At 39.5% G+C, this 12,641-nt stretch overlaps 1 protein-coding gene across 3 annotated transcripts in view; it reads left to right on the top strand.

Moving 5' to 3' along the window:
• VTA1 (vesicle trafficking 1) overlaps nt 1-12,641 on the top strand; it is a 92,758-nt gene that overhangs the window by 39,862 nt on the left and 40,255 nt on the right. For all 3 annotated transcript variants that reach the window (XM_029054737.2, XM_029054745.2, XM_029054733.2), the window contains exons 3-5: nt 536-663; nt 1,309-1,384; nt 12,403-12,514. In XM_029054737.2, coding sequence (XP_028910570.1) covers nt 536-663; nt 1,309-1,384; nt 12,403-12,514 — 316 coding nt within the window. The remainder of the gene's footprint in view (nt 1-535; nt 664-1,308; nt 1,385-12,402; nt 12,515-12,641) is intronic.

The raw sequence follows: 12,641 nt of genomic DNA, 5'->3' as shown, positions 1-12,641 counted from the left end.
ACCACTTGGAGCTGGTAACTGGAAACTGCTACCTCTCAGAGCCAGAGACTCTCAGCTATGGCCCCCCAAGACTGGAGTGTGGAAGCTGCTGCCCCCCCAGACTGGAGCCTGGAACCTGCTGCCATTTGGGACTTGTGACCTCTGAGCACTGGAGCGTAGAAACTGGCAATTACTCCCACTTGGAACCTGGCCTGGAAGCTATCCCCAATAGGGACCGGGGACTGTAACCCTCTGTCGTCCCTCTTCTATCCCCTCATCACCTTCCTCTCGTACCTGCCTAAATTCCTCAAAAGGTTGAATACACTTGCTGTCTCCACTTCCACTTCTCCACTTCCCTTCTTGACTCACTACAGTCTGATTTCTGCCTCTTCATTCCACTGTAACCTCTCTGTCCAATGTCTCAGTGATCTACTCGTTCTGTCTTAATCCTCTTTGACTTCTAGTCTGCCTTGGACAATCTAAACCACTGTTATCCCAGAAACACTATCTAACTGCTTTAAATGGACTTAAAATAGTTATGTTTGCTTAATTTCAGCTTAAGAAGCAATTGGGCGACAATGAAGCTATCACTCAGGAAATAGTTGGTTGTGCCCATTTGGAGACTTACGCTCTGAAGATGTTTCTGTATGCAGACAATGAAGATCGAGCTGGAAGATTTCATAAGTAAGTGATGATCAAAGAAAAGTTACTCTTTCTATTTTCTTTTCTAAATTTGATTTTTTTCTTTTCTCTTTGGGAGACAAGTATCCTTCATATTAGTGAACAGTTATTTCATATGTTTAAATGGATTCATCCCCAATACAGTATATATCACTTTTATTAACATTTCTAAATCATTGTCAAATGATAAGGGTCCTTTCTGGTTCTAAAACTACTGGTATTGAATTGCAAACCTTGGCTTAAATGATCTTTTCTAAAGTAAAATGCCATACCTAATAATTTTTACAGCTGATTTTAGTTTTTGTGATACAATCAAATTTTGATAGGAATTTGAAACCTGTATAAGAAATGTGTTATGCCCTGGAAAAATATATTTTACTTGACATTTGAATCTGTTTATTTTACTTTCCCAAGCACCTAGTACTGTGTTATGCACACAGTAAGCCATCAGTAAATGACATTGATTGATTAATTATCATATGTAAATTTGAACTCTCTGTTATCTCTACTCTCATTTTTAGAAAGGTGGAAGGCCTATATTTCAAAATTATTTTAATCAACTCAAATTTTAATATAGTTTTTGACATATCATATACTTTATCATTAACTTGTCAAGTTAAAAGCCAAATTAATGTTTGTTTCTTGCAGAAATATGATCAAGTCTTTCTATACTGCAAGTCTTCTAATAGATGTCTTAACAGTTTTTGGGGAACTCAGTGATGAAGTAAGTGTATGCATATACAAAAAGTACGTTATTGCCTTGCCTTTTGGATTTGTTATTCTGTTACTTCATCTCTGTGTGTGTTGTAAGGTAATGTGCCTCTTACATAGGATTCAGAGGCATTAGTTCTGGGATGCTGATAAAAATATTTAGTCACATGAAGGAAGTCCCATGTTCAGGTTAGAAGTTAACCATAATAATCTATAGGTGTAGTGGTAAATTATGGCACTCTACTGGTTTATAATTGATTATAAATATTTGTAAGTCTTATGTGTTCACTTCGGGAGTACAGTCTTCAAAATAGAGTATCCTGCTCATATTTTAGGGCTTTCAATTTTATTTGTATTTCATTTACTTTTACATTTACATTGACCTAATTTTCTTGGAGTAACTGAAAATGTATTTAATGTCATTTTTGGCGCTGCGGAGTGCGTTGTCAAACGTTGTTGCATAAAATTGATTGAAAGGCAAATGGAGATTAATCTCAGTTCTTGTGGAGTGAAAGGATATATTCCAATTCCTCCGTGATTTCCCCAAGTCAAAATATATACTGTCCACTCTGTAGACTGGCATCTAGGTTCATATTTTGGCCTGAACTTCAATCATGAAAACAGGCGAAGTGCAAAAGCCTCTTATAAAAACAAAGTAAAATGAAACAAAAAACAAGAGTTGAGATGTCTCCATCCATTTGCTTCCACATTTTCCTGTTTCCACCTGTAGCTCCAAGGAGTTAAAAGGAAGGAAAACAGTGTTAAGTGAGAGGAAGAAGATAATGAAACAAAACAGTGGAGAAAGGAAAAAGAAAGGTCAGGATAAAGAAAAGTGGAGAAGTGAGAGGAAAAATATTTGAGGGAAATGAAGAAAGAAAGTTATTGTGGGTACAAATCTATAGTGATTACTTGAACCCTAGTCAAAAGGAATCTGAGGGTCTTTTTAGTTAACTCTTCATTTCTGGTTTCCTCGTACTGAATTTTACAGACACAAAATTAAGATTCAGAAAGGTGAAATGAAAATGCCATTTGTCTTCAAAACTTTGTTAAAGGATTTTAGAAATTACATACTTCCCAAATGTGACACCATTTTTGCATAAAATAGTAAAATTCTAATATTTGCCATATTAGGATAGCAAATGATTGATTTTTCTCTGTATTTTTTTCAAAGAAATATAATTAATTGAACATTTTCTATGAAAGAATGTTCTATCAGTTGGTTTATGCTCACACAGCAGATTTTTGAAAATTTTGAAAACTTTCAAAGCTGAAGACAAATTCTTGACAGTTTCTCAAGATGATGGTAAATTGTATTTTAAATAGTTTGCTTAAGTTCATATCCAAAATTCAACCAGTGCTGGCTTATTTCAGGAAGCAATCATGAACACCAGTTGTCTGATTCACAGTGGTGTGCAGTTTGGAATATGGGTACCAGTATGAACTATGACTAAGGCCCTCATAAACCTTTAAACGACACACAGTTGCCCCTCCCCTTCATCATCAGGCCTCACATTTTGCCATGTTGTAGGCAATGGGAAGAGACTGTGAAAACATGTCTTCCGAACCTGTAGAAAGTTAGGAAATCCAAGTCTGTGGCTCCAGTGACTGTTGGACTCCGAACAGAACAGAAAATTATCGTGCAAGTAATATTTATCGATTGCCTATTTAGTGCAGTTCACTGTACTAGATGCTTGGGAAATAGAGAATAAAGAATTGACAGGTTCCCTAAATGGGTGTAAGCATAAAAGTATTTACAGTTGGGGTGGTCAAAATAAATAGTCGATAAACATATGTATGAAATTTTGAGAGTGAGTATAAATAAGTTTGAGCTTTGAGCTTCTTTTCAATCCTGATTTTTCACACATCTCAGTTGAGTAGAGATGTGAATTTATTAACCCCTATTGATCTAGTCACTCTAAATATGGTCTTTTGATGTTTTATGCACAAATCAGTGAAAGCATATTAACTGAGCTAATATTAGCTGGTGGACTGAACATGACACTGGTAATCAGAAGGCTCAGGTTCTATTTCCAGTTCTGCCTTTCACCTACTCCATGTACTTAGGCAAATCACCATACTTCTTTAGGCTTAAATTTTACTCTTATGAAAATGGAGATGAGACACCTTCCTCTCCCAGTGTCTTAGTTGGCTAACCTTGAGAAGGGCAAGTTGGGACTAATCTCATTGGTTTGTCTCTGCACCAACACTTAGTCCAGTTGACTGGCACGTGGTGAACGTTCATTTTAGGCTGATTTTGCAGAAACCTTAGCTAAAAGGATTGTACATCCAAAATGTTATGATAAGATAGGATGTTGAATTATTTGATTTCTAAAAGAATACATTGTGATTTTAATTATTTAAATTTTTTGTTAGATTTTTTATGAAGAGTAAAACTATTTTGCCTATACCTGATTCTCTTAGTCGTTTGTATTTATTGAGCACTTACTGTGTACAGAGTGCTGTACTAAGTACTTGCGAGAGTATAATATAATCTATTCACAATATAATCTTTTAAAGGATAGCACAAATGAATTTCAGTGCTTTTCTATTTTGTCACTTTGCGAAAAGTTTACTCTGGTGCAAACACCTCCATTCCAGTTATCATCAACCTTCATGTATTTTGATGGTCTTAAGTTGAGCACTTAAAGCCGATTTCAATTTAGCATTAGCTAATGGCAGATCTACTCATCATTAGTAACAGTACATCTGTAGGTGTGTCCTGCCCACGAGGAATTTACCCTTTAATGAAGAAGACAAACATGTAAATATTTACAGTGCTATTTAAATAAATAAATGGAGTGGCCATATGCAGGAGTGTTAAGGAGAGCGTGGATAAATTCATAAATACTAAAGGTAGCTAAAAGGATGATACAGCTTCGGGTGCTGGGAGATGTGCACATATAATTCAAAATATTTTACCATTGGTATATATACATATTAAATTCTTCTTTGACATATGAAGTCCACTCTGTCATGGGTGCAGCCTCTGGCAACGGAATCGAATGGACCTCAAAATCAGCAGACACTACTATTCACTAACCCATATGCCATCAAAGAGATTGACACTTAGTCACTTAGTAAGGGTCGGGGAAGGCCTTTTCCATTTTCTTGTGAAAACTGAGGAATAGGAGAAACGTCAACAAACAAACCAGTCTGTCACCTAGTAAGTGCCATTAAGAAAAAAAAAATTATAGGTGCCATCATATAATTAGAAAAACTAGAGCTTGAAAACAGTAGGAAGGGCATGTTAGGAACTAAAGAATTATGCCTCTTGAGAAGTTCTTGTTCTTGGGTCAGGGCAGTGAGAGAATCCATGAAAAAGGGAAGTGGCTGATCCTGCTTACTTGCCCACCTGTGGCCTGGATCCAGTTTGTGTAGTATTATTGAGAGAATTTACTTCTGATGTTCAAATTATTGGCAAAGCAGTAGGACTACACTAATGAATGTTTCCATTGTAGGAGTGAACAAATGGGAGTGATTGAAGTGAAATATGTGAAGTCCACACACACTGTAGTAGTCGTCTACTCCTCCAGGTAGTCTGGGTCAGGGAAACCACGATTGTCCAGAAGCCTATCATGATTAAGGTCATGGAAGTTGAAGAAAACAAACATACAAAATGAGATCTAACCAATGTGATCACTCAAATGAAACAAGTTACTGGTGAAAAATGAGAGATATTTATTTTTTGAGGCCCACCACTGGCTCTAATGGCTATCTATTTTCCATAATTTTCCATCAAAGTCAATTATTTTCATCGATCCAGTACAAATTTCTGGGAAAACAAGAACCCAAAGGCCATAGGTGAAAGTTGAAAGTATTATTGCAGTTTCTGTTTCCCAGAAACAGACATCAGATTACCCAAAAGAAGGTCAGAGTTTCAAAAATATTGACATCTCACAAACTTCCTCTTACCTTGTTTTTTTCATATCCGATGTCTTGTTTCCAAGAAGAGGAAACTGGAAAATCTGCCAATAGGGAGAGTTAAAACTTCTATTTATCATTTGCAGAAGATTCTTACTAAGCACTAGGAGTTCAAATGATGATGGTTATAGTATTCAGCACTTACTATGTGCCAAGCACTGTCCTAAGCACTGGAGTAGATACAAGATAATCAGTTTGAACACAGTAACTGTTCTTCATGGGGCCCACAGTCTAAGTCGGAGGGAATCGAACAGGGAGTTATTGTTACTCTCCCCACCCCCACAAAAATAGTGCACAGCTTGAAATTAAAAGAAGGTAATGTTGTTTTCCCTGTTCTAATGAAGAATCAGTTTATACTTATGAAAAGAGCACATTTCATGTTGTTATCTTTTTTATTTCAGTAAGAAACTACTAATGAAGTGACTGGACCAATTTTTTGAATAATCTCTAAATGTCACACTCTGTGCATTATTTTAAAATCATCATACTGGCAGCAACCCTGGGAGGCTATTTAGTTCCTGCCCAATCCAATAGAAGTCAAGTCTTGCCCCAAGGGAAGAGAAGGCATTCCAGAGGGCCAGACTGCAAGGCTCCTGAGCTCCCTCCCTTCTCTAGAATTATTACGTTCCCAAGGGCAACTGGATCACTAGAATCATCCCGATCTTCCTGTTCGATGCCGCTGTAGCAAGTCCTGGTCCCTGCAGCATTGAAGGGCAGGTAGACGCTGACCCTCCTCACTGTTAGACTCATTAATCAGCATTTACTGAGTACCCATTGCAATAATAATAATAGTAATTAATGGTATTTCTTAAGTGCTTACTATGTGCAAGACACTGCACTAACCCTGGGGTGATACAAGCAAATAGGGTTGGATGTAGGCTAAGGGTCTCAATCCCCATTTTAGAGATAAGGTAACTGAGGCACAGAGAAGTGAAGTGACTTGTCCAAGGTCACACAGTAGACAAGTGGTATAGCCGGGATTAGAACCCTTGACCTTCTCACTCCCAAGCCTGTGCTCATGGGTTCTAGTTCTGCTCCACCACTTGTCTACTGTGTGGCCTTGGGAAAGTCACATAGCTTCCCTGTGCCTCAGTTACCTCATCTGTAAAATGGTGATTAAGACTTTGAGTCCCATGTGGGACATGGTCTGTGTCCAGCCTGATTCGCTTGAATCCACCCCAGCGCTTAGTATAGTGCCGGCACACAGTAAGCGTTTAACAAATACAGTAATTATTATTATCCACTACACCATGCTGCTTCTGTGCACAGTTATACTGGTGGGGCTGTTTGTCGGATTTAGTCCTTTTGCTATCTGAAGAGACTGAGGATTGTCCATTCCAGGCAACAGTGAACAGTTTTTAAAATAATTTTGAATTCATTTAAAACATCTTGTCTTCTGTTTCTTTCTTTGGTACTCTGTCTTTACTTGTGTGTCAGGCCTCCCTCCCATCCTGCTTTTAGGATTAGGATCCTTATGTGGGACTGAACCCATCTGTCCATATTCTATTTAAGAGCCATCCATACATTTCAAGGTGTAGTAAGGATTCTTATGACATAAACCTCAAGCTTCTGAAGGGCAGAGTCAGTCAATAGCAGTTTGCTTCGTGATGCACTTTGCACAGCATCCTATCAGAAAGAGAGTTAGTAATAGTTTTTGGATGAGTAATAATGATTTGTTGGCTTGACTGTTAAGATTCTTGAAGACAGGAATCATGTCCAAGTACTAAATCCTTAATAATAGTATTGATTGGTTCCATTCATTTAATCAGTCAATCATATTGAGTGCTTACTATGTGCAGAGCACACTACTAAGCATTGGGAAAATACTTGAGCTTATTGTGGGCCCTATTCATTCATTCAATTGTATTTATTGAGCTCTTACTGTGTGCAGAGCACTGTACTAAGCACTTGGAATGTACAATTCAGCAGCAGAGACGATCCTTGCCCATCAGTGGGCTCACAGTCTAAAAGGGGGAGATAGACAACAAAATGTTTTAAAACAAGTAGTCAGGCATCAGTAACATCAAGATAAATAGAATCATAGACATATGCACCTCATTATGCATATAAATAGAGTAATAACACATACACAAATGCTGTGGGGAGGGGAAGGGGGTAGAGCAGAGGGAGGGAGTAAGGAGATTGGGGAGGGAAAGAAGGGCATGTGGGACAACCTGATTACCTTGTATCCTCCCCTGTGCTTAGAACAATGCTTGGCACATAGTTAGCGCTTAACAAATATCATCATTATTATTATTATGTAGAGCATTGTATTAAGTGCCTGAGAGAGTACAATACAACGAAGTTGGTAGACATGTTCCTTACCCACAACGAGCTTACAGTCTAAAAGAAGAGGCAGACATTTATGTAAATAAATTACGGATATGTACATGAGAACTGTGGGGTTGAGGGAGAGGTGAATAAAGAGGGCAAATCCAAGTGCAAGAGTGAGGCTGAAGGGAGTGGAAGAAGAGGAAATGAGGACTTTGTCATGGAAGGCCTCTTGGAGGAAATGTGCCTTCGATAAGGCTGTGAAGGTGGGGAAAAGTAATTGTCCGTGGGTCATGAAAAGGGAGGGTATTCCAGGTCAGAGGCAGGATGTGGGTGAGAGGTCAGAGGCGAGATAGATGATATCGAGGTACAGTGAGTAAGTTTGCATTAGAGGAGGCAAGTATGTGGGTTGGGTTGTAATAGAGCAGTGAGTTAAGGTAGGAGGAGGCAAGTGATAATAATAATAATTGTAGTATTTGTTAAGCACTTACTATGTGCCAGGCATGGTACTAAACACTGGGGTTGATACAAGCAAATTGGCTTGCACACAATCCCTGTCCCACATGGGGCTCACCGTCTCAATCCCCATTGTACAGATGAGGTAACTGAGGCACCGAGAAGTGAAGTAACTTGCCCAAGGCCCCACAGCAGCCAAGTGGTGAAACTGGGATTAGAACCCATGATTTTCTGCCTCCCAGGCTCATTCTTTATCCACTATGCCATGCTGCTCCTCAAGGTGATAGAGTACTATAAAGCTATGGTAAGGAGTTTGTATTTGATCTAGAGGTGGATGGGCAACCACTTGAGGTTCTGGAGGAATGGGGAACAATGAACTTAATGTTTTTGTAGAAAAGTGACCCAGGCAGCAGAGTGAGGGTGGACTGGAGTGGGGAGAGACAGGAGGCAGTGAGGTCAGCAAGGAGGCTGATACAGTCATCAAGGCCGGATAGAATAAGTGCTTGGATTAATGTTAGTAGCAGTTTGGATGAAGAGGAAAGAGTGGATTTTAGCAATGTTGTGAAGGTTGAACCAGCCGGATTTCATGACAGACTGAATATGTGGGTTGAATGAGAGAGATGATTTGAAAATAACACCAAGGTTACGGGCTTGTGAGACAGGAAGGGTGGTTGTGCTTTTTACAGTGATGGGAAGATCATGGGAAGCACAGAGTTCGGGTGGGAAGAAAAGGAGTTCTTTTTTTGGACATGTTAAGTGAGAGATTTCGGTGGGGCATCCAAGTAGAGATGTCTTGAAGGCAGGAGAAAATGCAAGACTGCAGAGGAGAGATCAGGGCTGGAGATATAGACTTGAGAATTATCCACATAGAGATGGTAGTTAAAGCCAAGGGAGCGAATGAGTCTTCCAAAGGAGTAGGTGTGGATGGCTAATAGAAGGGGACCCAGAATTGAACCTTGAGGGACTCCCACAGTTAGGAAGCGGGAGGCAGGGGAGGAGCCCACGAATAAATTGGAGAATGAGTGGCCAGAGAGATCGGAGGAGAACCAGGAGAGGACAGTGTCCGTGAAGTCGAAGTTGGATATTGGTTCCAGGAGAAGGGGTTGGTCGACAGTGTTCAAAGCAGTTGAGAGGTACAGGAGGATTAGGATGGAGTAAAGACCATTGGATTTGGCAAGGAGATCATTTGTGACCTTTCAAGAGGTGGTTTCTGTGTAGTGAAGTGGACAAAAAACAGATTGGAGGGGGTCAAGGAGAGAATTGGAGGAGACGAACTTTTAGCTCTCCCTTTTTAATCCTTTCCCAGATTTTCATGTCCCCTAAAGCAAATGAAGAACTTTCTTTTTCTGTACACCAACAAACTGGTGTCAGAGATCTATGAGGAATCCAGTGATCCTCTTTTGCCCAACTTAGAGCTAATGAACAATTAGAGTAGGATTCTTGATTCTGCAGCTAATGCTATTTCATTGTTTTTCAAAATAGTCTAGAAAAAGTGAATGTTTCATAGTATTTAAATTCTTATGAATTGTGAATGCCTAATTTTTTAAGCCTTGAAGTAAGATAGTTTTCTCAAGATTGGACAGTGTGAGAAGAGGAAAATTGGTGAGTAGAATTGTAGCTCAGTGGAAAGAGCCCGGGCTTGGGAGTCAGAAGTCATGGGTTCGAATCCTGGCTCTGCCACTTCTCAGCTGTGTGGCTGTGGACAAGTCACTTAATTTCTCTGTGCCTCAGGACCTCATCTGTAAAATGGGGATTAAGACTGTGAGCCTCATGTGGGATAACCTGATTACCCTGTATCTACCCCAGTGCTTAGAACAGTGCTCTGTACATGGTAAGTGCTTAATAAATAACATTATCATTATTATTATTATTATTGGAATCGGAGAATAATAATTGGGAGAGAGTCCATGTGTCCCCACACCTCCTATGACTGTCCACCTCCGTATCAAACAGAAACTCCTTACTATTGGCCTTAAATCACTGAGCCAGCCCACGCTACCCTACCTCACTAATCTCCTACCATATCTAAGTCTGCACATTTCCGTAGTCTAGCACCAGCTTATTCACTGTGCCCCGATCTCATGTATCTTGCCACCAGCCCCTTTCTCCTCCTAGCCTGGAACTTCCCTCCCCTCCATATATGCCACACCACCACTCTCTCCCCTTCGAAGCCTTAACGTTACATCTTCCCAAGAGGTCTTCCCCCATTAAGCCCTCTTTTCCCCAGCTTATTCTCCCTTCTGTGTCATCAAATTACTTCAGACTGTGACTTTTGGACATTTGATGTTCCCCCATTCCCAACCCCACAGGACTTATGTACATATCTTTAAATTATATTTTGTAAATTTCTTCTTCATATTAATATCTGCCTCCCTCTTTAGTCTGAAATCTCGATATGGAACGTGTCTGCTAATTCTGTTGCATTGTACTCTCCCAAGCGCTTAGTATAGTACTCTGCAAATAATAACTGTTCAGTAAATGGTATTGATTGATTGGAAGAGAGGCTAAAGACCTGTGAAAACTTGATAACTGATCAAAATCCAGGGAACCTCTATGAGGCTGTTCTCTCTCTTCCCACAGGATATGTAAATTAGCAGGACAACCAGATCACTAATAATCCACAACTGATTAGCAACCACTTGTCAGCTGTGTGACTGTGGGCAAGTAACTTCTCTGTGCCTCAGTACCTCATCTTTAAAATGGGGATTAACTGTGAGCCTCACGTGGGACAACCTGATTACCCTGTATCTACCAGTGCTTAGAACAGTGCTCTGCACATAGTAAGTGCTTAACAAATACCAACATTATTATTATTAGTAGTAGTAAGGCAAATAGAAGATCTCAGATAGGATGAAGAGTTAGAATTAGTGGGCCTCATACAAGCTTCAACCTTTGTTGCTAAGCAGAAGTAAAATTGGTGTGTCCAGTATGTTTAAAAAAAAAGAGTTGCTTTCACATTTCTTGACCGTTTGCTTCTGTTCAAGAGTTAAAGGTTGAAAAGCATTTTTATCTTAAAAATTGTTTAATCACTGAACCATCTTATGAATTTCATACTACCTATCACATTGTTTAATTCCATTTCCTCTGCATTTGGCTTCTGAAATTAAGCACTTCCTTTTAGAGTTCCTGAACCCACTAAATTGTCTTCTATCTTTGTATGTGGTCATGAAATTCTTTGTATTTTTCCACCCCAAGCCATATCCCAGTGTTTACTTGAGATGGAGATTAACCAGCCAAGTTTAAACTTGAGGGGGTTTTTTTAAGGCTAAAAGATCATTCAAGGGAATCAAAATTCTGATCAAGTTCTAATAGTCAGGAATGTAGCTATACTGAAGATTTTGTACCTTCTCTTTTTCAGGCTGTGAAAGTAGGGACACTTGCAACTGCTGAGTAGAATATGCTTTGATTGATGGTCCAAGTCTCTGGATTTCCTGTGGTGCCACACATAAAACTAGAATAAACCCAGAGCCTTGATTCAGACCCATCTCCCATTCTTACCCTCTTCCCAACCCATGCACTTGTGTAGCAGTCAGTTGAACAACCAACCAGTCGATGGTAATTATTGAACACTTCCAATACAACAGCCTTGGAAGATACGTTCCTTGCCCACAACAAGTTTAGTCTTAGAGGGGGAGACCACTTCCCTGAAAGCCCTCCTATCCTCAAGGGAGAATGATAGTGAAGGAAGATTGCACTGGTGGTGTATATCCTTGAGGCACCAAATTCATAGTGAGTTGCAGTGTACCAGTCATTTACTATTTAAAGTGTTCAAGCCATCAGCCCTTAATGGAAGTGTCTCCTTGCCCTTTAATGGGAAAATACAATTCTCTTCTCTTCCAACTACCTGAAATGTGTTTTTTTTCCTTTGTAGCTCGTCATGGTTTTTACACTCTGTTCAGATTGAAGGTACTATTCCCATACTTCTAAATTGTCTATTTAATTCTGCAGCACAGCTGCACATTATCTGATCTTTTTCCTCCAACTCACATAAGTTGCATATGTACCGGGGTTGTTGGAGCAGGATTCCTTGAGCTTTGTCCCTTCGGACCATGTCACTGGTAGCCACACAGGAGATGAAGGTAAAGATAAATACTGATTATCTGAATTAGGTGACTGCCTGGTAGTGTATTGGTTTAATGTTGCAGAGGACTTCTGGGAAAAATATTCCAGAACTACTGGGAAATCTGTGACTGAGCAGGAATAGGGGACATCAGCCAAGCCTCTATCTCCTCATGATCATATGTGGAAAAGCAAAATTGTCAATGCTTGTTTTTGTTTAAATTCCCTAAAATTTACAGAAAATCAAATGATTTCTTTGACTAGAAAGCAATATTGGAAACGCTGTTATTTTTAGTGAGACATACTCTATTTGTCTTTCTTCAGAATGTTAAACACAGAAAATATGCCAGGTGGAAGGCAACCTATATTCATAACTGTCTAAAGAATGGAGAGACTCCTCAAGCTGGACCTATTGGAATGGAAGGAGAAGGTTCCGGTATGTATTTATGTGTTCCAAATGAATCACACAGTTAACCCTCAATCATTTAAGATGTTTATCCAAGATTGCTTAAGGCCCCAGCCATACTCTGCTACTCCATCAGAACTGGAAGCCATTTCAGAAG

Source organism: Ornithorhynchus anatinus, chromosome 2 (genome assembly GCF_004115215.2).
Source record: "Ornithorhynchus anatinus isolate Pmale09 chromosome 2, mOrnAna1.pri.v4, whole genome shotgun sequence".
Lineage (NCBI taxonomy): Eukaryota > Metazoa > Chordata > Mammalia > Monotremata > Ornithorhynchidae > Ornithorhynchus > Ornithorhynchus anatinus.
Note: the sequence above shows the minus strand (reverse complement) of the source record. Positions and strands in the feature narration are given on the sequence as shown.